Genomic DNA, 17,934 nt, shown 5'->3' with positions numbered 1-17,934 from the left:
CAACTTCAGAGCGGAGGGCCCATACGAGGTTCAGCCCTTAGGCGTTACTCTCATGAAGCTCACGACTTCACTTATTGCGCATAATCTGAACTGCTACAAATACACAATTGCGAAGTACCGCAATCCTCTCGCACCCAAATCACCCCATCAACTTCCACCGCTCGAACTCGGCCTCTCCGAATCGCAGCAAGCTCGTTGTGCCATGATCCACCACTGCAACGATGACGTTGCGACGGCCTGCCTTAAGAGGAGGGAAAGGATTGGGTCTACGTGGCCCGTTGAATGGTGGGCGAGGACCACCTGGCCCTCCTCGAGGCCCACCAAATGTCCGTGGCGCGGCATGCTGTTGGCACCCTGGAGGGAGGTGAGCGAAGAGGCTTGCGAGTCTTTCGAGGATGCCCAGGAGCCGCGAGAAGATGTTGATCCTCAGCCTGTTCAGCCAGCTGGACGAGCCCTGCATCTCCCCACCCTGCTCCACAGAGGCGCTGCCTTCCTTCTTCCTGTCCCTCTTCGCAACAGCCTCCTCCTTCTTCTTCCTTTGCACGAAACCCCGCCCATAGCTCTCATCATTGCGCTTCTTCTCAGCCAATGCCCTCTTCCTTTCCTCTTTCTCCTCCTCTTGCCTCTCCCCGTCCCCTTCTCCCTCTCCTGCCTCATCATCCTGCTTGCCCTGCTCTTCCAATGGCAGCGGGACCGCTCCAAACATTTCTGTGAACTCAGCGAGCTTGGGGAGGAAAGTGGAGCGGGCGGGGATGACGGCAATGCGGTATTCGGGGAGAGGCGGATCCGTCTTCTTGAAGTGGGTGGCGGGACGCCAGGCGTAAAAGAAGGGGAGGAAGGGATTCGAGGAGGAGGAGCAGGAGGGAGTGGCGGTCGCTTGTGCCTTGGTTGAGGCCGTGGAGTTGTGTCCGCTAGGTATGATGCGGAGTTGCGAGTAGACGGAGTCTGTGAGTAAGGGGTGAAAAGGGAAGTCAGCCATTATGTTTAGGGTCCGTCATTCCAGCCTCTTCGGTACACACCAAATGAGTCCCACTTGGCCCCACCAATACCAAGCAGCCCTCGTCCTGACCCTGGCTTCGTGCTATTCGCTGCGGCGCTGCCACCTCTTCTCGACGTCCAGAGCGCATTGATTACCCTGGCGATCCTTGCCTTCAGCCACGCCAGTGCAGTGAAGAGGATCTGCGCCGCCCTCCTCGGCACGTATGTCAGGAGGTCCCACAGCGTGACCAGCTTTAGCGGACGTTTAGGATCGGCGATGATACCCTTCGTCCCCGCTTTGGGCGTCTTGATCTCTCCGTCCTCCCCGTCATCACATGCGGCATCCCTTTCCTTCTCCTTTCGCCTAGCCTCAGCCGCCTTTACCCTCAACTGCTCAGCCACATCCGCCCGCTGTACGTAGTAGCCCAATCGCTTGAGGTACGCGTACGTCTGATAGCGCTCTCGTGTCAGTCCGTCCTTGTTCAGCATGAGGCTGAAGGCATGTTGCAGTGAGAGGGGAACCTCTACTTGCTCTCCAGTGGGGGAATCGCAAAGGGGCATGGCGAGACGGCACTCCAAAGAGCCTCGCTCGAGGAGATAGAGGGCTTCTTCCGGCAAGAGCTCGAGGCGGGAGGTGTAGCGAGGGTAAAAGATGTCGTTCTTCCATACCCCAACCTGATTGTTCGGCCCGACCACATCTTGAGTGCCCACGGGCAATTCAGCGGCCGAGCTAATCGTAACAGGCGCCCTAGTCGTCACGCCTAGCGCTGCCATGGTATTGCCCTTGGCAACGTCGACCACAGCCCTGTTCAGCTCCGGGCGCCAAATTGCGAGCGAGAGGCTCTTACTTCCTATCCTCCTCTCCTGGCCAATGACCATCTGCATAGCCCGACGGCTCTCTTCGAGCTTCTTCTCCTGTCCGCGAAACCCTGTGGGCTCAAAGTCCTTTTCGCCGCGCTTCGGAAGAGATCCATGCCCGAGACCGCTGGCATTGGCATCCTTTCTTTGAGCGATGAGCTGCGGCAGGAGGTTGCGGAAGTCTGCGACCTCGTCGTCCGAGTCGTCGCTGGCTGCGCCGCCAATGCCTTCACCGCCTGCCCCTCCTTCACCACCAGCGGAGGCGAGGCTGTCATCTGCGGACGTAGATTTTGACGATGATGATGCTGCTTGGCCTGATTTGTTGGGCGCTTTCGGCCGCGATGGCCCAGCAGCTGCAGACATATTGAGGATGTAGGAGGGGGGGAAGCAAATCACGACGCAACGACTCCAAGGTCGCAGCCTCCAATTTCCTCGTCTCCGCCTGTCCGTCGTCTGACTCAAGCCGCGGCCGGCGACTTTCACTCGTGGAGTGTCTCGCTCGGGCCACAGAATGAAGGCTCGTCGTGTCTCTCATTGCCAACGTCGCTTCAACACAACGAAATCAGCTGCCCTTGGGAGTCCATGGCCTTCGCTGCTACTTTGGCAGACTCAGCATCACTCACGGCTCGTCTTCTCTCCTGCGCTTCCACCTCGCATTGTCGGCCCAGCTACTCGGGGAAGAGCGACATTAAGAGCAAGTGGAGCATTACTAACGCCGCATCGCTCGGAGTAGCATCCTTAGCATACAGCCACCACCCTGCCCAGCGCCGCACGAGCCCTCGACGCTCCTTCGCCACCACAGCCATGGCATCCCACGCAGCATCTAGCTCCTCCGCGCCCCTGCCATCTGGCACTAACAGCAACAACAACAGCGCAGCATCACACGGCCTCTCCCTCCCCTCCAACCTCCCAGTCCCAGAAAACGACGGAGGGACGATCCACCTTGTTGGCCACCCTTTACCAGCTTGTGCACCTCTTCGCGTCATCCATCCCTCTAGTTCCTCCCCATCAGAATGCGAGGAGGACGGAGAAGGAGAGGTCGACCTCTTCATGCGCAGCATCACCCACCCAGAGCGGGATATCCTTCTCTTCGTCTACCCGCACACGGGAAAGCCCAATGCACCACCTGGGAATGGATGGGATGAGATCGCGGGGGCAAGAGGATGCACGCCGGAGCTAGTCGGCGTGAGGGAAGGGTTGACCGCGTTGCGACGGGAGAGGAAGGGAGGCAACGACGTGATGATTTATGGGATGAGCGGAGATGATCAGGAGTGGCAGCGGGAGGTTAGCGGGAGATTAGGACTCAATGTGAGTCAACGACGTCGGGAGCTGCTACCCACCTACACTCTTTGGCTGATCGTCTTCTCCCCGTTGTGACGCGCAGTTCCCCCTCCTCTCCAGCCACCCAGCCTCATCCCACCAATTCAGCAAAGCGCTGGACCTCCCGACCTTCGAGCATCAAGGCAACACCTATCTCAAGCGATGCACTCTGCTCATCCGTGAGGGACAGGTGGTGAGGTGTGACTATCCCGTCTTTCCTCCTGACGCGGCGTGGAGGCGGGTGGTAGAGCAACGCTGGCTCGATGAGGAAGGGCAGTAGCCATCAGAAATCGAACGGTACATGCTAGATTTTGATTGGCAATGCGGGCAGAGATGAGATGTCACAGGCCAGCTCGTCGCTCGTGTTTCCTAATTACGACGACAGCGCCCCAGTTCCCAAACCCTTGGCAAGCGCCTCATCGTTGAACCCGCCGCCCAAGCCTGTGCGACCCAGCCCCGCCATACTACCCTGCAGTGCCGCGTCATTGAAGCCTTGACCTTGCTCGACGCCTCCCTCCCCAACACCATTAGGCGTAGCAGTACCCGAAGCCTGCCCGCGAACCCTCATCCCCGCAGGCGCCCTGCTTCCCGCGACCTCTCTCCTCTTCTGCACTCCCTCCCTCAACGTGTCCAACGCCTTCACCGTCGTCTCCCAATTGACACACGCATCCGTAATGCTCTGCCCGTACTTGAGTCCCTGTGGTCCCTCAGCAGGAATGCTCTGCTTCCCCTCCTCAATGTGACTCTCAATCATCACACCAATGAGATCCCACGCCCTCTCCCCCTCGAGCTGCTCCCTGATGGACTTGACGACCTTCATTTGGTTCTCATGCTTCTTCTCGCTGTTCCCATGCGAGCAGTCCACCATGATGCGTCGGCCCATGCCCGCCTTGTCCAGCTGCGCAGCCACGCTGTCGATGTGCTGCGGTGAGTAATTGGGGCCGGAGTTGGCGCCGCGAAGGATTACATGGCAGGCGTCATTGCCGTGGGTTTCGACGATGGCGCTGATGCCTTGTTTGGTGACGGAGAGGAAGGAGTGGGGAGAAGAGGACGACTTGATGGCATCGACGGCGACCTGAATGCTACCATCTGTCCCGTTCTTGAACCCAATGGGCATGCTCAATCCACTCGCCAACTCCCTGTGCACCTGGCTCTCAGTCGTCCTCGCCCCAATGGCTCCCCAGCTGACCAGGTCGGCGTTGTATTGCGGAGTGATCGGATCAAGCCACTCGGTTCCCGCGGGCAGGCCGAGGTTGTTGACCTCGAGAAGGAAGCCGCGAGCAAGACGAAGACCCTTGTTGATGTTGAAGCTGTTGGTCAGGTCTGGGTCATTGATCAGGCCTTTCCATCCTACGGTGGTGCGAGGCTTCTCAAAGTAGACGCGCATGATGATATGGAGGTCAGACTTGGCGCTGCGAGCGTAGGCGGCCAGGCGCTTGGCTGTTTGCGATGGTACGAGGAGGGATGAGGATCAGCTGCTGCGGTCCGCACGACAGCGGGGCTCCTTGGCTCACCGTATTCCACGCCAGCGGTCACATCATGCACGGAGCAAGGCCCGACGATGACGACCAGCCTGTCATCGTGCTGCTTGACGATAGCCTCAGCATCCTGCCTACCCTTGGCGATAGTCGCAGCCGCCTCGACGGTGAGCGGGTAGTCCTCGATGAGGATCTGCGGCGGGATCAACGGCCTGATGCGCTTGATGCGTGTGTCATCCAGCGCCGAGAGCGGGGAGGAGGCATTGTTGTGGAAGAGGGCCATGTCGTGCGTAAGTGGAAAGGGGAAGAAGGAAGACAGGAAGAAGTGGATGTGGTGGGTTCGATGAATCAAAAGTGAAAGTGGAAATCAAAGCGCAAAGCTGCACGCCGCCTTTCGAGTCTTCTTCCGCTGCGCCTGCGCTTGCGCTTTGACTCGAGGGCGCCCGCTTGACTCTCGCCGCTTCTCTTCCATCTCCACCTGCCGCCCGCCAAAATCTCACCGCGGCACGATGCACACACCCGAGCTCGCTCCAGGCGCTCGACTACCACCATGATCAGAATAGCATCGCAAGCAAGGTAGCGAGCACATAGCATTGCACTCAACTCATTCATCTATCTCCCCTTCTTCGTGATCAGCAGGTATTGCCGAGACAGCCGCCCTCTCGCTCTTCTCCTGCTCCCTCCCCACCTTCTGTGCCGCCTCCTGCTCTGCGACTCGTGGACGTTGCACGGGCGTGGCAGCTGCCGAGGCCATGACTGACGTTGGTGGACGCGGCTGCTGGGACTGAGACGGCCGTAGTGCGGGCGATGAGTCGGTATCCATGGGTACTGGATCGCTATAGTTGGGCGGGGAGAGAGGGACGTATTTGGCTGGACGGGAGGCCGGGGCTGGTTGCGATGGGGGATTTGGTCGAGCGGCCGTACTTGATTCGACTGTTGCGGGTCCAGGTGCTTGCTCTTCCTCCGGCGGTGCTAATACAGGGGAAAGAGGCACGTACGACGCCTGCTTCGGCTTTTGTGCCCCTCCTGCTGGATTAGACGACGGCCCAGCCCCAAATGCCATTCCCTCCGACCTCACGCTGCCGTGCCTACTCGGCGGCCTCGCCAAGTCAGGCCTCGATGAGCCATGAGCAGCCACACTAGCCGCAACCCTCTCCATCGGCGGCGGTGGCAAGGGTGACACGCCCATGTCCGCCGCGCTGATTCCCCTCAGGATCGGCGTATTGCCCATCGAGCTCGCCGTCGGCTGAGAAGTCTCTCTGTGACGATACTGATGGTGCGGCGTGGCCAGGCCGGAGTCGATGCCGCTGCGTTGTGCTTGCGCTGCTGTTGCTGCTTTTGCTGCTGCAGAGGCAGGCGCAAACCTGCCTGAGCTAAGGTAGAGCTTCGGATCAGCGAAGAGCACCTCGCGGACGGCCTTGAGGTCCTTCACGACCGCATCCACTTCCTCCTGATCGACTTGGAACGCCTCCAACAGCGTCGGCGGTCGTGCCTCGCCATCCTCTACTGCGGTCGAAGTAGACCCCTCCCCCTCCTTCACCCCCTCGCCCGGCACCGGTATCCCAAGATCCTCGCAAGCCAGCGCCAGTGCCCCTGCGGCGAGGACGGGCGCCTCGAAGAACATGCAGATCGGGTCACGAAACGCATCGTGGATATGGGCGTACGCGATACGGAGGAGAGGCTTGTCGATGGCCATCTTGTTCGCCGCGAGAATAAGATCCTTTTGCGGGTGAGGGACGATGAGATCGAAGCAGAGTGTAGGGAGGAGAAGCTCTTCGTGTCGCAGGATGGAGGCGCGGAGGCTTTGCTCCTGCGTTGAGAAGGGGAAGGGGAAAGATGAGCTGAGAGGTAGTGAGAGCAGAAGAGAGGAAATGCCGAGGTCTCACCGTAGGCTGCTCGAGCGTCTCGGTCACCATAGGCTCCATCTCCAGCCCGACCGAAACGAGGTCGCTGAGCTTGCGGTAGCTCTCCTCTGTCTTTGTGGCTAGGTATAGGGAGGCAAGGGCCACGTCCTAAGCGACGAGACGGAGGCGGCGGCGGCGGCGACGATAGCGAATGTCAGTCACAGAGTGGGATACAGGAGCAGGTAGCCTGTCCGAGGCGGAGCGTACGTACTTGTGGGACAAATGTCGGCTGCGCGCCAATAGCATCCCTGTGTCCAATCGGTCGCATCGCTCTCCTCATGAAGAACCGATGGAAGAAGATGGCCGCTGAAGTGACTACATGGCTCATCCTGGCCGGCGCAGCGCCAGGGGATTCGTCGATCATGTCAGTCTTCCCTTGACATTTGTCGCTCCTGCTGTATGGTCATCGCCACACTTACAGCTGCAATCTATCGCCCACCCTGAAGAGGAGGCTTACCCCCCTCGTCCTAGCCTTTCTTTCCTCCTCAACACTCATCAGCCCAGCGAGGACGGTGGGCGTGGAAGAGAGGTCCGACTCGGTGAACAGCCATTGTGCCTCGACCAGAGCGCGTGTATCTGAGTCGGTGGAGGAGGTTAGGATAGTCATGCTCGCTCGCTCGCTCGCTCGCTCGAGAGAGCTGGGGCGGATGGTGAGGAGGGAAAGAGAAGATGGGATCGCAGCCGCCGGAAGAGAGAGAGGGAGATGCACCGCACGCGGGCGGACTGGCGCCAATTTGGCTTCAACGTCGTGTGCACAGACGCCCCGTCGGAAGTCGACTTGTGGTCTGTCTCTTCCACCTCATCACCATCCACCACCAGAGAGACGCAATGACGCCCACTCTCCTCATCGCCTGCCTAGCTCTGCTCTGTGCTGCAGCTCAGGCTCAATTCTTCAACTTCTTCGGCGGACAACATCAGCAACACCATGGAGAGCAAGAGCCTCCGCCCGTGAGTACCTTATCCTGCGTGTCCAGATGTGGGGCAATGCATCCTGACAATGTCTCTACGCTTTGCAGAGTGGTGATGCCTCATGGTTTGAAGCCCGAGTAGATGCCTGTGAGTTCACTCTCCCCCTTCTCCCCTCTTCCTTGCTCTCACTCTCCTCCCCCTCTCCCCCGTACAGCCACCTGCCCCACCTACCTCTGCCCCCGCACCCTCTCCTGCGTCCCGCACCCGTCACGCTGCCCCTGCCCTTTCAAGCAACAGATCCGCTGCCCCTTCCCCGACCCCATCACGGGCAAATTGGACGACGGAGGAGCCTTCTGCGTCAACGAGGACGAAGGGTGCGAGAAGGTGCTGATGGCGAGGGGGCTTTGGTGGGAAGGGAGGAAGTTGGATGAGGGGTTGATGAAAGCTTTCGCGTAGACGACGTAGAGGGCAAGATGTGAATGGTATAGAATTGTGATCGTACTACCGCAGGCAGCTCTCAAGATGCTACATGCCCCTGCTAGCCTAGACGAGCCCTCTTGCTCTGCTGCTGCTGCTGCTGCTGCTGCTGCTGAAGCTGAGCTTGCGCTTGCGCTTGAGCCTGAGCCTGGGCCTGCGCAGTAGCATTGGCGGCGGCGGTAGCCACCATTCCTCCTCTCCCCTGCGCCGCTGATCCACCCGCAGCTCCACCACCTCCCGCCACCCCAGCTCCTCCCGCGCTGCCCGTTCCAGCGCCCACTGACAGATGCCCATGACTCGCCCCCACGCTATTCGGTAGACTGCCCCCACTAGCCGGAGCAGGAGCAGGCGCCGGTGGTCCAGGGAGGGGCATGGCTGTTCCTCCCGCCGCGGCCGTAGCGAAGGGCGCAGGTGGAGCCACTTGCGAAGGATCGACTGCCATGACCGGGTCAGTCGTATCGCTGTGCAGTCTCCTGCTCGGATACGTCCCTCCCGGGTTGGGCAAGCTCGCAAAAGCGTTTCGAGTGGGGACGGTCTCCTCTTTGAACCAAGGGTGGGCGAGAGCCTCCTTCGCTGTTAGGCGGCGTGCAGGGTCGTACTGGAGGAGAGAGTCCAGGAGGTCGAACCCCGAGCCTGACCTGTATCGCGACTGATACCACGCCAAGAGGACATTGGGGCGTTGCTCGCTGCCCAACCGCATGGCAGCATAGTACCCTTGCCAGTCAGGCATTGTCTCTACAGCTGGCCATCGTTCCGTGCTCGGGTTTCCGAGGACCTCGACTATCTTCCCCATCTGGTCGAGCTGTAATGCCGTGCTCTTCGTCTTGGGGTCTGCCTTCGCTTCTTCGCCCTTGAAGAGGGGACGAAGCCCCAAAAGCTCGCCCCAGATACAGCCGATGGCCCACATATCTATTGCGGGGGTGTAGTGGCGGGCGGACATGAGGAGTTCGGGGGCGCGATACCAGATGGTGACTACTACCTTGTCGCCGTGGTAGAGTGGCTGTAGTGGCTGGGAATAGAGGCGCGCCAGACCGAGATCGCCGATCTTGACTACGCCGCTCGAGGTGAGTAGAATGTTTGCTGGCTTCAAGTCACGATGTAGGACCCAATTGGAATGGAGGTAGTGTACGCCAGAGAGCAGCTGGAAGAGGAGGCTCTTGAGGACGGGTGGAGGAATCGGGGTACGTAACACTGTGCTGTGGTGATGAATCACTTGTAAGAAGTCGTGCGAGGCGTATGAGAAGACCATATCTATGTGGCAGGGATGGGAGGCTGGGTGAGTCCAAATGTTGAAGGCTACAGACCGACAGGCCTCACACTCACAGATTGCTCGATCCTCGAGTATGACCTCGCGCAGGGTAACGACATTCTCATGCCTCAATTCTCGATTCAGCGCAATCTCTCTCATAGCACTTTGACTGATGCCACTGTAGCTGGGACCTTCTTCCTTGTCTGGCTTGAACTTCTTGATAGCATACACGCCTCCATCAGGATCGCGCACTTTCCCCGCTTTACCTCCTTGCGTACCTGTAGTGTCAGGATGGCGCAAGCACGCTTTGTACACTCTCCCGTATGTACCAGAAGAGAGGAAGCCGAGCACTTGATAGGTGGAGAGTACGGAGCGACGGGTCTCGTCACGATATCGCCGCCAAGCTGACATCGTGTCTGCTGCGCTGCCAGAGATGGGCTTAATGCGACGGCAGGCTGCGATTGGGTGCTCCTGTGCGGGCGAAGCGGAAGACGGACCCGCAGTAGCGCCGCCAACACCTTGAGTTTGAGCCATGGTGATGGCTGAAACAGGGCGAACCCTTTCACTTCTTGCGATACTGCCTTTTTGGTTGGGCGAAAGGGACGAGGATGAACGGCAGAAAGGGAAGCAGCCTGGCGCTTCCTCCTCCGTCTGGACCTGTCTTCCACTCCCGCCTGCGTGCACGGACGTTGACTTGCAGAAAGGGCGGTGCTTGGCGGTGCGAAGCAAAGGAGCGAGGAAGCAACGTCGAGCAGCTTGCCGCCCTTCTCGTATCCATCATCATCCTGATCTCTCCATTGTGAGTTGCTGGACTTCTCTCCACATCCGGCTGTTACGAGGACGTATCAACACCGCCGACATGCTCCTCAGAGCGGCGACCCGCAGCGGCAGCGCCGCCAACCATACTCCCTTCTTTCTGCCGGGGGCCTTCGCATCGCGCACCGCGAGACGGCCATTCAGCCAATGCAAGACCCGTAGGGCAGGGGCCGAATCGCCGGAGGGCTCATCATCGTCTAGAGCAGGGGGCTACCACCGAGCGGGCGGCGGCAGCGGCAGCGGCAGCAACGATGGCGGCAGCGAAAACGCGTCAAGCAAGATCAAGGGCTTCCTCAACTCAACGGCCGCAGAGGCTGCCCTGGGCGCATCAGCAGGCGTCATTCTTCTCGGCGGCGCAGGCCTGCTCTACAACTCCTGGTACAAATCCAACGTCCTGGCCAAGATGGAGGAAGCCTTTGCAGCCGGGTACGACCCTGTCCTCGCCCTCGTCCAGTCGTCCGAGGGTACGGGCTCGGCAGCGACTCTTGAGCAGCTGGCATACACGAAAGTCGAGGGAAGACCAGAAGACGATCTCATTGCGAGGATCTTGAAGGGTCAAGAGCGTGGTCGTTACTACCTCATCCTCGGGCCAAAGGGAAGTGGAAAGACGACCAGCATCATCCAAGCAATGAAGGAGCAGAATGCAGACGGCGTCGCCTTCTTCGAGGCTCACTCCGATCCCGCAATCGTAGTCGATCGGATGAGCGAGTCCTGCAACTATTCGATGCACCGTGACTACCTGGGCAACCTTGTGGGGCTGTCAGATTTGAGCGGCATGTCGTCCTTTCAACATCTGGAGCGTCTCCTTCACAAGCTGGAGCGGGCGCTGATCAGCAGAAGACAGAAGACGGGACGCCCAGCAGTAATCGTGATGAATGCTGCGCATCTCCTGATGCAGGGGGAGGACGAGTCTGCCAATGAGGATGCGCTGGAGATCCTAACTGTCCTGCAGCAAAGAGCGGAGAGGTGGGCAAGCGCGGGTACGTGCACCTTCGTCATCACATCCAACGACTACCGCATCTATGACGCATTGCGCCGTCACTCCAACCGAATGGATACTTTGACTTTCCGGGACCTCTCTCGCCGTCAGAGTTTGGCGGTCCTTCGAGACTGCAGGAGACAGTACTGGGGGGATGTGGATGCCGGACGTCATACAGACGAGCAGCTCGATGCCGTCTATCGTCTGACAGGGGGGAGGTTGAGCATACTGAACAAGGTGGCAAGACGAAGAGATATGCTGAAGGCGGCGAAACAGATCGTCGAAGATGATGCGCAATTCGTGCTGAGCAAGACGGCAATTATCGAGGACCACGATGACGATGTGATGGATGAGCAGGTGCGTAGAGATGTGTGGGGATCGAGACGATGCCTCGAGTTCGCATTGGATACTGACCTTCCCCAGTCCTCTTTCGTGCTTACCGCCAGAAATGGTCCACCTGCTCCTGGCTCCTCTTCCTCGAGCTAGCGAAACGCCAACGTGCCATGGAAGAAGAGCAAGCGCGACTCCTGCAGACCGCAGCCGGTCGTCGACTAGCCCAGCAACACGACGACGATGACGAACGAGAGACGCGGCAGGGTTCCGAACCCTCGCCGGCCGATGGAACACACAGCGCAATGATCGAGTCACCCCTCACCGACCCATCACGCGACGCTCCGCCACCAGCACCACAGCAGGACGAGGAGCCTTCCGTCTCCCTGGACGTACCTGACCCGTCTATCTCCTGGGGAGAGGCTCGTCAGGTGATGACTCGCCCAGACTACGTCAAGATCTTGGATCACTTGAACCTGATTGCCATTGATCGGCATCATCAGATCCGCGCGCAGAGCATGCCTTTACTGAGGGCATTCGCGAAGGTGGCGCTGGACGACGCGGAGTTCGAGGACAGACTGGAGAGGGTCATGGATAGGGTGTCGGCCATTGAGAGTTTGCTGAGGACGAAGGAGCTCATATGGAAGGACGACGAGAAGCGATTCCCTGTGCAGTTGAGTAGATAGGAGAGGCGGAAAAACGCGGCGTGTGAGGGGCGACTACGCGTGCTCAATGATCACTATCAAATTGAGCAGTTCGTTGACCGAGCCCTAGCTTGACGCGTGAGCGAGCATACCTTTTGAGGCACGACGAGCGTAGAGGTACATGAGCTGGGGTTCGAAAGCAGGCCCGTCTCCGGTCGCCATCGCTCCTCCTCTCCCAAGATGTCTTGCAGCATTTCACCGCCATTCTCCCCTCCAGTGACACGGCCCTGAATCGACGCCCTCCTATGAGCGTGCAATGAAGGCGGCGATGCTCACTTCTTCCTGCCTTCCTTACCCGGCATATGCTTGTACGACCCGCCCATCCTCCTCTTGCAATTTCGATTTGGTCTTGGCTCTCGAACGCCGTCGAAAGCGGGGAAAGCCACAGCCTCAGCCTCAGCCTCAACCGAAGCCTGATCGACGAGGCTGATCGACGATGTGAGACTTGACGCAACGATGCGCTCAATCAACAGGACACAACCAAAAGCCGGCCGGTCAGACGAAGAGCGCGGGGCAGCTGCGCTCGGGCCCACTTCCTCGAGTTGAGAGTCGATGCAGCAGCGGGGAGTGGAGGGCGAGACGGCAAGGCAAGGCAGCCAACCCGCGACGCCGATGCCGCATGACCCGCCAGGCCAGCGCCAGGCCAGCGACGAGAGGGAAAGTGAGGTACATAAGATGAATGTCGAGAAGCAACATCTCTTTCTCTTCCCCATCACTACCAATTAACCACACACAACTGACAAAATGGCCTCTCTCGTTGACAAGGTGCGTGCGAAGTGCGCCACACCGTGAACGATCACCTTCACCTTCGCATTCTGACCTTCATCAACGTTTCCCCCCCCCCCCCCCCCCCCCCCCCCCCCCCCCCCCCCCCCCCACCAGATCGCTAACAAGGTCAAGGACATGCAGCCCGCTATCAAGAACGGTGCTGAGCTCCCCGCCGGACACCTCCTCAAGGAGAACAACCCTGAGCAGGGCTCCGTCGACCTGGGCAAGCTGAGCGGCAAGAGTGAGCAACGGCGCGCAAGGAGGACGAATTGCTGCCATTGCCTTCCATGCTCACATCCTACGTCCTTTGCCCCCTCTTTCCCCTCTCGCAGACATCATCGTCGGTGTTCCTGGCGCCTTCACCCCTCCTTGCTCCTCGCACGTCCCCGGCTACGTCTCTGACGTCGAGAAGTTCCAGCAGAAGGGCATCAAGGACATCTACGTGGTAGCCGTCAACGACCAGTTCACCGTCCAGGCCTGGAAGGACAAGCTTGGCTCCAAGAACGACCACGTTCACTTCCTGGCTGATGACACGGCCGCCTTCACCCACGCTGTTGGCCTTGGCTTTGACGCCTCTGGCCTGCTCGGTGGTTACCGCTCGCAGCGCTACGTTGCCGTGGTGGAGAACAACAAGGTCACGGCTCTCTTTGTCGAGCAGGCCCCGCCTGACGTCAAGCTCACGTCGAGCGACGCTGTGCTCCAGGCGCTTAATGCTTGAGCGAGCGACGAAGAGAAAGATGAATTCAATCACCCGTGCCGCGTCGAGAGTTGCGCTTTGTAGACTCTCGCGATGTCACAATGCCCATCTCCTGATCAGCGCACAGTGTGAGAGTGATGAGAGTGTGAGCCCGGCATTTGTCTGAAAGATCCCTCCTCACCACCAGCTAGCTTTCTCCTGCTCATGCATTAGACGTGGCCTGAATACCGCTGCCGGCTTGACTAGCTGGCGTTGCTCGCCCCTCTGCATCGGCCCGCTAGAGCGCCACGCTACGTCACCTGTGAGCGTGGGTGTGGAGCAAAGAGCGGTGCGGCCTCACAAAGTCGCGTGCAGCGGCCGCCAGAGCAACCGGGAATCGAGGGCGAGAGCCAACCAACAGCACGGGGCTGCTGCGAGCAACGCACTACGACGGACGGCGCCGATTGGACCCTTCTTGACTTCTCCCCTCTCTTTCTCTTCCTCAACCTCATCTCATCGCCCACCGCTGATGCCGCGCTCGACGACGTCGCATCACACAAAGGGCAAGTCGGACCATGGCCACTCCGGCGGTGGTGGCGGTGGGCCCTTCTCCTCTGGTTGGTCGATGAAGTCGAGCTCGCGGCGAGGATCCAAAGTCGTATCAGAGGATGGCGGCCAGCCCAACGCCAACGACGCAATGAATGCCACGCCTAGCAAGGGGCTTGACCGCCATGCCAGGATGAAGCTGGCCATGGCTGAGACACTCAATGATGACGATGAGGAGCCTCAACAGCAGCAGCAGCAACAGGCTCAACCGCCACGCGGATCTGCGACAAATGGCTCAGAGAGCCCCCGAACCAAGATTGCGGCTGAGCAGGCTCAAGCGAAAGCACAAGCTGCTATTGCTCAGGCGCAAGTGGCCGCAGCGAGGGGCGATATCGATGCTGCTAGGAGGCAGAGGGAGACTCCGGGCGAGGGAAGCTTGACATTTGATGCGTTGGGCAACTCAGGAGATGTCGTCCTCGCCGATGGGGTGCCACCTACGCCTACTTTGGCACCCAGCGAAAGCAACGTGACAACACCGCAACCAGATGCCGCACAACCATCGCGCAGCGACTCAATGCCGGCCTTCAGCAGCCACGCTCACGCTCGTGGCGCCAGCGAGGCTGCATACTCGAAGCGCGCTGCCTCGCTCATGGTGCCCAGCGACGACCCAAGCGCCCATGGCCACACCCGCGCCCGCACCGACCACTTGATGCATCCATCGCAGTCCACCTCGGCGCTCCTCTCAGCACGTCCGCGCACCTTGTCCGATGCCTCCTCATCAGCGGACGGCCGCCAGTCTCCGACCAAATCGCGCAAGAGCAAGCCAGGAGCAGGCGGAATCGCTTCTGCTCTTGCGGCAAGCGGGGCAGGCATGGCCGGTATGGGCATGACGAATCCCAGTGCCTATGCAGAGGCCCATGCTAGAGCAGTCGCGGCCGCAGCTCAGGCGCGAGCCAAGACGCCTTCTGGAACCAAGGTCGAAAAGGACTATGTCGGCAGCAGTCAAGGTGGGGTGTATCGCGACCCGAAGAGCGGTGTGGTAACAGAAAAGGATGAACTAGGCCAGGAAGTACGATACCATCCCAGGGACGTTTCACGTAGCTCATCCTCGCAAGGCGGCAGCGTGAAAAATGAAGGGCATAACCTCGTGCGACCACCCTCTGCCCAGTCGATGAACAGCGAGGGCAGCTCTGCGTCGGGTCTGGCAGCCGCAGCCAACTTCCCGGCGATGCAGGCCGGGGCACTCCTCACGCCTGCTTTGTCGCACACGGCAAACGTGCATGGTGCGCCCACCATTGCGCTAGACTCTTCCCACGCAGAACCTAGCTCGGCCCGCAGCTTGGCCGCCATCGATGGAGCCAGCACAGCAGCGCAGGCTGGTAGCAGTGACGCCCCCGACTCAGCGGCTACTGCGGGCACCGGCTGGCCCTCCGACGTCGGCTCTCAAATTACAGGCTTCGCCGTCGCCTCATCAAAGCGCAACAGCGATTTTCACGCCCTCTTCCCCTCTGTTCCCGACGACGACTACCTCATCGAAGACTACGGGTGCGCCCTCGTCCGCGAGGTGTTCATTCAGGGTCGCCTATACGTAAGCGAGAACCACATCTGCTTCTACGCCAACATCTTTGGATGGGTGACAAATATCGTGGTTCCCTTCAGCGAGACGGTCGCCATCGAGAAGAGGATGACGGCCCTAATCATTCCGAACGCGATCCAGATTGCGACTCTGCATGCGAAGCATACCTTCTCCAGCTTCATCACCCGCGACGCCACGTACGATCTTGTGGCCAACATCTGGAAGCTCAGCCACCCAGACGTGCCCAGTGCTGCGGCAGGCGCCGCAGCGGCTGCGGCAGCGGCAGCTGGCGAGGCTGAGAGCGAAGAGGACAGCGACGTGGACGAGCAGAAAAGTAGCAAGCCCAGCAAGCGATCCAAGCTACGCAAGAAGCTCAAGGGCAAGAAGGATGTCGATGCTACTTCCCCTACAAAGGGCAAGGCGAATGGCTCGGCTAAGAATTCAAAGGAGGCCCCTTCTTCATCGGGTGATACGGCGAACGGCGGTGCAGCCGGCGCAACTGCTGGCAAGGGGGGTGCGGACGGGAAGAAGCCACGCAAGACGAAGCACGCGGCCACCTCTTGCCCCTGCGAGAACGAAAAGAAGCACCTCAGCACCATCGCCCTGGATACGACGTACCCTACCACACCCGTCAAGCTCTTCGCCCTCCTCTTTGGTGGGTCGGGTAGCTCAGCACCAGAGGACTCACCAGGGGGAGGCGAAGAGTTCATGCGCAAGTTCTGGACGGACAATCAGAAGTTGTTCGATCTCGAGCTTGGCCCCTGGAAGCCTGTTGACGGGGGAAGGAAGCGCGATTTGTCCTACATCAAGCCCCTCGCTGGTGGATTTGGACCGAAGCAGACCAAATGCGTCATCAGCGATGAGGAGGTACACATTGATCCCGAAGAGTACATAACGGTTCTCACCACGACGCGCACACCGGACGTGCCCTCGGGAGGGAGCTTCTGCGTTCGTACCCGTACGTGCATCACTTGGGCGGGTAAAGGGACAAACGACGCCAGGGTGTACGTGACGTGCGCCACGGAGTGGAGTGGGAGGAGCATGCTGAAGGGTGTGATCGATAAAGCGAGTATCGATGGCCAGAAAGGGTACTACGGGGCTTTGGACGGAGAGTTGCGCGGCTTCATCAAGCAGCATGCTAGCGAGATGAAGGAGCCTGGGGACAGCGACGATGAGGAGGAGGACGAGGAGGAGGAGGAGGAAGAGGAAGCAGGGGCAGACGAGAAGAGCAAGGGCGCCGCAGCAACCCCTGCTCCGTCAGCAGGCGCATCCTCTACCGCTGCCTCCGGCGCTTTGGCGGCACTTGGCCCCCTTGGAGACATCTTGGGCCCTATCTTGGAGCCCATGAAGCCCTTCCTCCCCGATTCAAGCCCCTCGCTAGGCAGCCTAGCCCTCATGAGCTTGGTGGCTTTGCTTCTCATCTCCAACATCTGGGCATGGGGCAAAGCGCCGCAGCGTGACCCTCTCGACCCCCACAGGCTGCGCACTCCTGCCGCTTCTACCCGAGCGAAGCATAGCAGCCATGCGACGGAGAGTGCCGAGGCTGTCGCGCATGCTGTGCGTGATGTGCTTCACGAGTACCTCGGAGGCGGGCATCCACGACACGGTCTTGGTGGTCTTCGAGGCAGCCGGTACGGAGCGCCCGAGGATGACCCTTGGCTGGATGTGCAGGGCGTGGGACAATTATTGGACGAGGCAGAGGCCAGGCTCGCACAGCTGCGCCATCGATGGGAGTTGGAGTCAAAGCGAGGCAGAGAGATTGAGAGCGAGAAGCAGGGTGGTGACGCGAAGCCTCAGCAGCAGCAGAAGGTCGCTAGGGCAGGCTCGTCAACAGGAGGGAAGAAGGGCAGAGGCGCCGAGCTTTAAGATACACGAGGCACGCGTTACGAATTGAGTCACTGTACGAAAGAAAGAAATGCCTTGGGCCAAGCATGGACTTTGGCTGCCGGAACGATGATGAACTTTACGAAATTCACACGCTTAAGGGAGTCTGAGAGAATGCAATAGAGAGAATGAGGTATGATTGAGCGCTTAGCGTCAAGGGGAGGCGAAGATGAGAGAGATATGGGGTGATGCGTAAACTGGGGCACAGGGCGCAGGTTGGCCCCTGGTCGGGACACGGATTGATAGATGACAGCAATGGACCCTCGAAAAGGGGATAAGACCGGCTTGCCACCACCTTCCCTCTCACTTTCTCGTCTCCCCAAACTTCAAGTGCTGAGTGAAATAGTCCACGAGTGTCTTTGGTGCGCGATTGCGCAGCTCGACGAGTGGGTAGAGAAGCCTCTCGTCGCAGTCTACAAACTCGATCCAGGCGCAAGCTTGCTTCTCTTTCGAGGTGGGAAAGAGGTCGCGGAAGTTGTCCA

The 17,934-nt window shown here is 59.7% G+C and overlaps 9 protein-coding genes across 9 annotated transcripts; 5 read left to right on the top strand and 4 right to left on the bottom strand.

The window, feature by feature from the left end:
- Nucleotides 1-40: 40 nt before the first annotated feature.
- Nucleotides 41-2,219, bottom strand: BDZ90DRAFT_228992 (hypothetical protein). The gene is made up of 2 exons (XM_025504869.1): nt 1,020-2,219; nt 41-945 (listed from the first exon to the last, which is right to left on the bottom strand). Exons 1-2 carry the CDS (start codon nt 2,197-2,199, stop codon nt 140-142), a joined length of 1,986 nt encoding a protein of 661 aa, XP_025364557.1. The 5' UTR covers nt 2,200-2,219; the 3' UTR covers nt 41-139.
- Nucleotides 2,220-2,640: 421 nt separating this feature from the next.
- On the top strand, nt 2,641-3,436 carry BDZ90DRAFT_257058 (hypothetical protein; the record flags this gene model as incomplete). The annotated part of the gene is made up of 2 exons (XM_025507912.1): nt 2,641-3,144; nt 3,221-3,436. 2 exons carry the CDS (start codon nt 2,641-2,643, stop codon nt 3,434-3,436), a joined length of 720 nt encoding a protein of 239 aa, XP_025364556.1.
- Nucleotides 3,437-3,529: 93 nt separating this feature from the next.
- Nucleotides 3,530-5,007, bottom strand: BDZ90DRAFT_263380 (putative 3-deoxy-D-arabino-heptulosonate 7-phosphate synthase isoenzyme; the record flags this gene model as incomplete). The annotated part of the gene is made up of 3 exons (XM_025508606.1): nt 4,671-5,007; nt 3,752-4,596; nt 3,530-3,706 (listed from the first exon to the last, which is right to left on the bottom strand). The coding sequence occupies exons 1-3, from the start codon at nt 4,915-4,917 to the stop codon at nt 3,530-3,532; spliced, it is 1,269 nt and encodes a 422-aa protein (XP_025364555.1). The 5' UTR covers nt 4,918-5,007.
- A 176-nt stretch (nt 5,008-5,183) lies between these two features.
- BDZ90DRAFT_228988 (cyclin-like protein) lies at nt 5,184-7,418 on the bottom strand. The gene is made up of 4 exons (XM_025504868.1): nt 6,958-7,418; nt 6,750-6,867; nt 6,521-6,646; nt 5,184-6,444 (listed from the first exon to the last, which is right to left on the bottom strand). The coding sequence occupies exons 1-4, from the start codon at nt 7,143-7,145 to the stop codon at nt 5,239-5,241; spliced, it is 1,638 nt and encodes a 545-aa protein (XP_025364554.1). The 5' UTR covers nt 7,146-7,418; the 3' UTR covers nt 5,184-5,238.
- BDZ90DRAFT_228987 (hypothetical protein) lies at nt 7,319-7,973 on the top strand. The gene is made up of 3 exons (XM_025504867.1): nt 7,319-7,486; nt 7,555-7,594; nt 7,662-7,973. The coding sequence occupies exons 1-3, from the start codon at nt 7,367-7,369 to the stop codon at nt 7,901-7,903; spliced, it is 402 nt and encodes a 133-aa protein (XP_025364553.1). The 5' UTR covers nt 7,319-7,366; the 3' UTR covers nt 7,904-7,973.
- Nucleotides 7,974-7,985: 12 nt separating this feature from the next.
- BDZ90DRAFT_215218 (kinase-like protein) lies at nt 7,986-9,584 on the bottom strand (the record flags this gene model as incomplete). The annotated part of the gene is made up of 2 exons (XM_025504213.1): nt 7,986-9,175; nt 9,248-9,584. The coding sequence occupies 2 exons, from the start codon at nt 9,582-9,584 to the stop codon at nt 7,986-7,988; spliced, it is 1,527 nt and encodes a 508-aa protein (XP_025364552.1).
- A 209-nt stretch (nt 9,585-9,793) lies between these two features.
- BDZ90DRAFT_247483 (hypothetical protein) lies at nt 9,794-12,067 on the top strand. The gene is made up of 2 exons (XM_025507599.1): nt 9,794-11,325; nt 11,415-12,067. The coding sequence occupies exons 1-2, from the start codon at nt 10,033-10,035 to the stop codon at nt 11,982-11,984; spliced, it is 1,863 nt and encodes a 620-aa protein (XP_025364551.1). The 5' UTR covers nt 9,794-10,032; the 3' UTR covers nt 11,985-12,067.
- Nucleotides 12,068-12,732: 665 nt separating this feature from the next.
- On the top strand, nt 12,733-13,533 carry BDZ90DRAFT_276454 (Redoxin). The gene is made up of 3 exons (XM_025508931.1): nt 12,733-12,767; nt 12,885-13,011; nt 13,103-13,533. Exons 1-3 carry the CDS (start codon nt 12,747-12,749, stop codon nt 13,486-13,488), a joined length of 534 nt encoding a protein of 177 aa, XP_025364550.1. The 5' UTR covers nt 12,733-12,746; the 3' UTR covers nt 13,489-13,533.
- Nucleotides 13,534-15,442: 1,909 nt separating this feature from the next.
- On the top strand, nt 15,443-15,817 carry BDZ90DRAFT_209191 (GRAM-domain-containing protein; the record flags this gene model as incomplete). Its single annotated transcript, XM_025504037.1, has 1 exon — nt 15,443-15,817. A coding segment is annotated over one exon (375 nt), but the record flags the coding sequence as incomplete, so codon positions are not given.
- Between the last annotated feature and the right edge of the window lie 2,117 nt (nt 15,818-17,934).

Source organism: Jaminaea rosea, assembly GCF_003144245.1.
Source record: "Jaminaea rosea strain MCA 5214 unplaced genomic scaffold BDZ90scaffold_1, whole genome shotgun sequence".
In the NCBI taxonomy this organism is placed as follows: domain Eukaryota; kingdom Fungi; phylum Basidiomycota; class Exobasidiomycetes; order Microstromatales; genus Jaminaea; species Jaminaea rosea.
The sequence above is the reverse complement of the archived record's forward strand: the minus strand, read 5'-3'. Positions and strand labels throughout refer to the sequence as shown.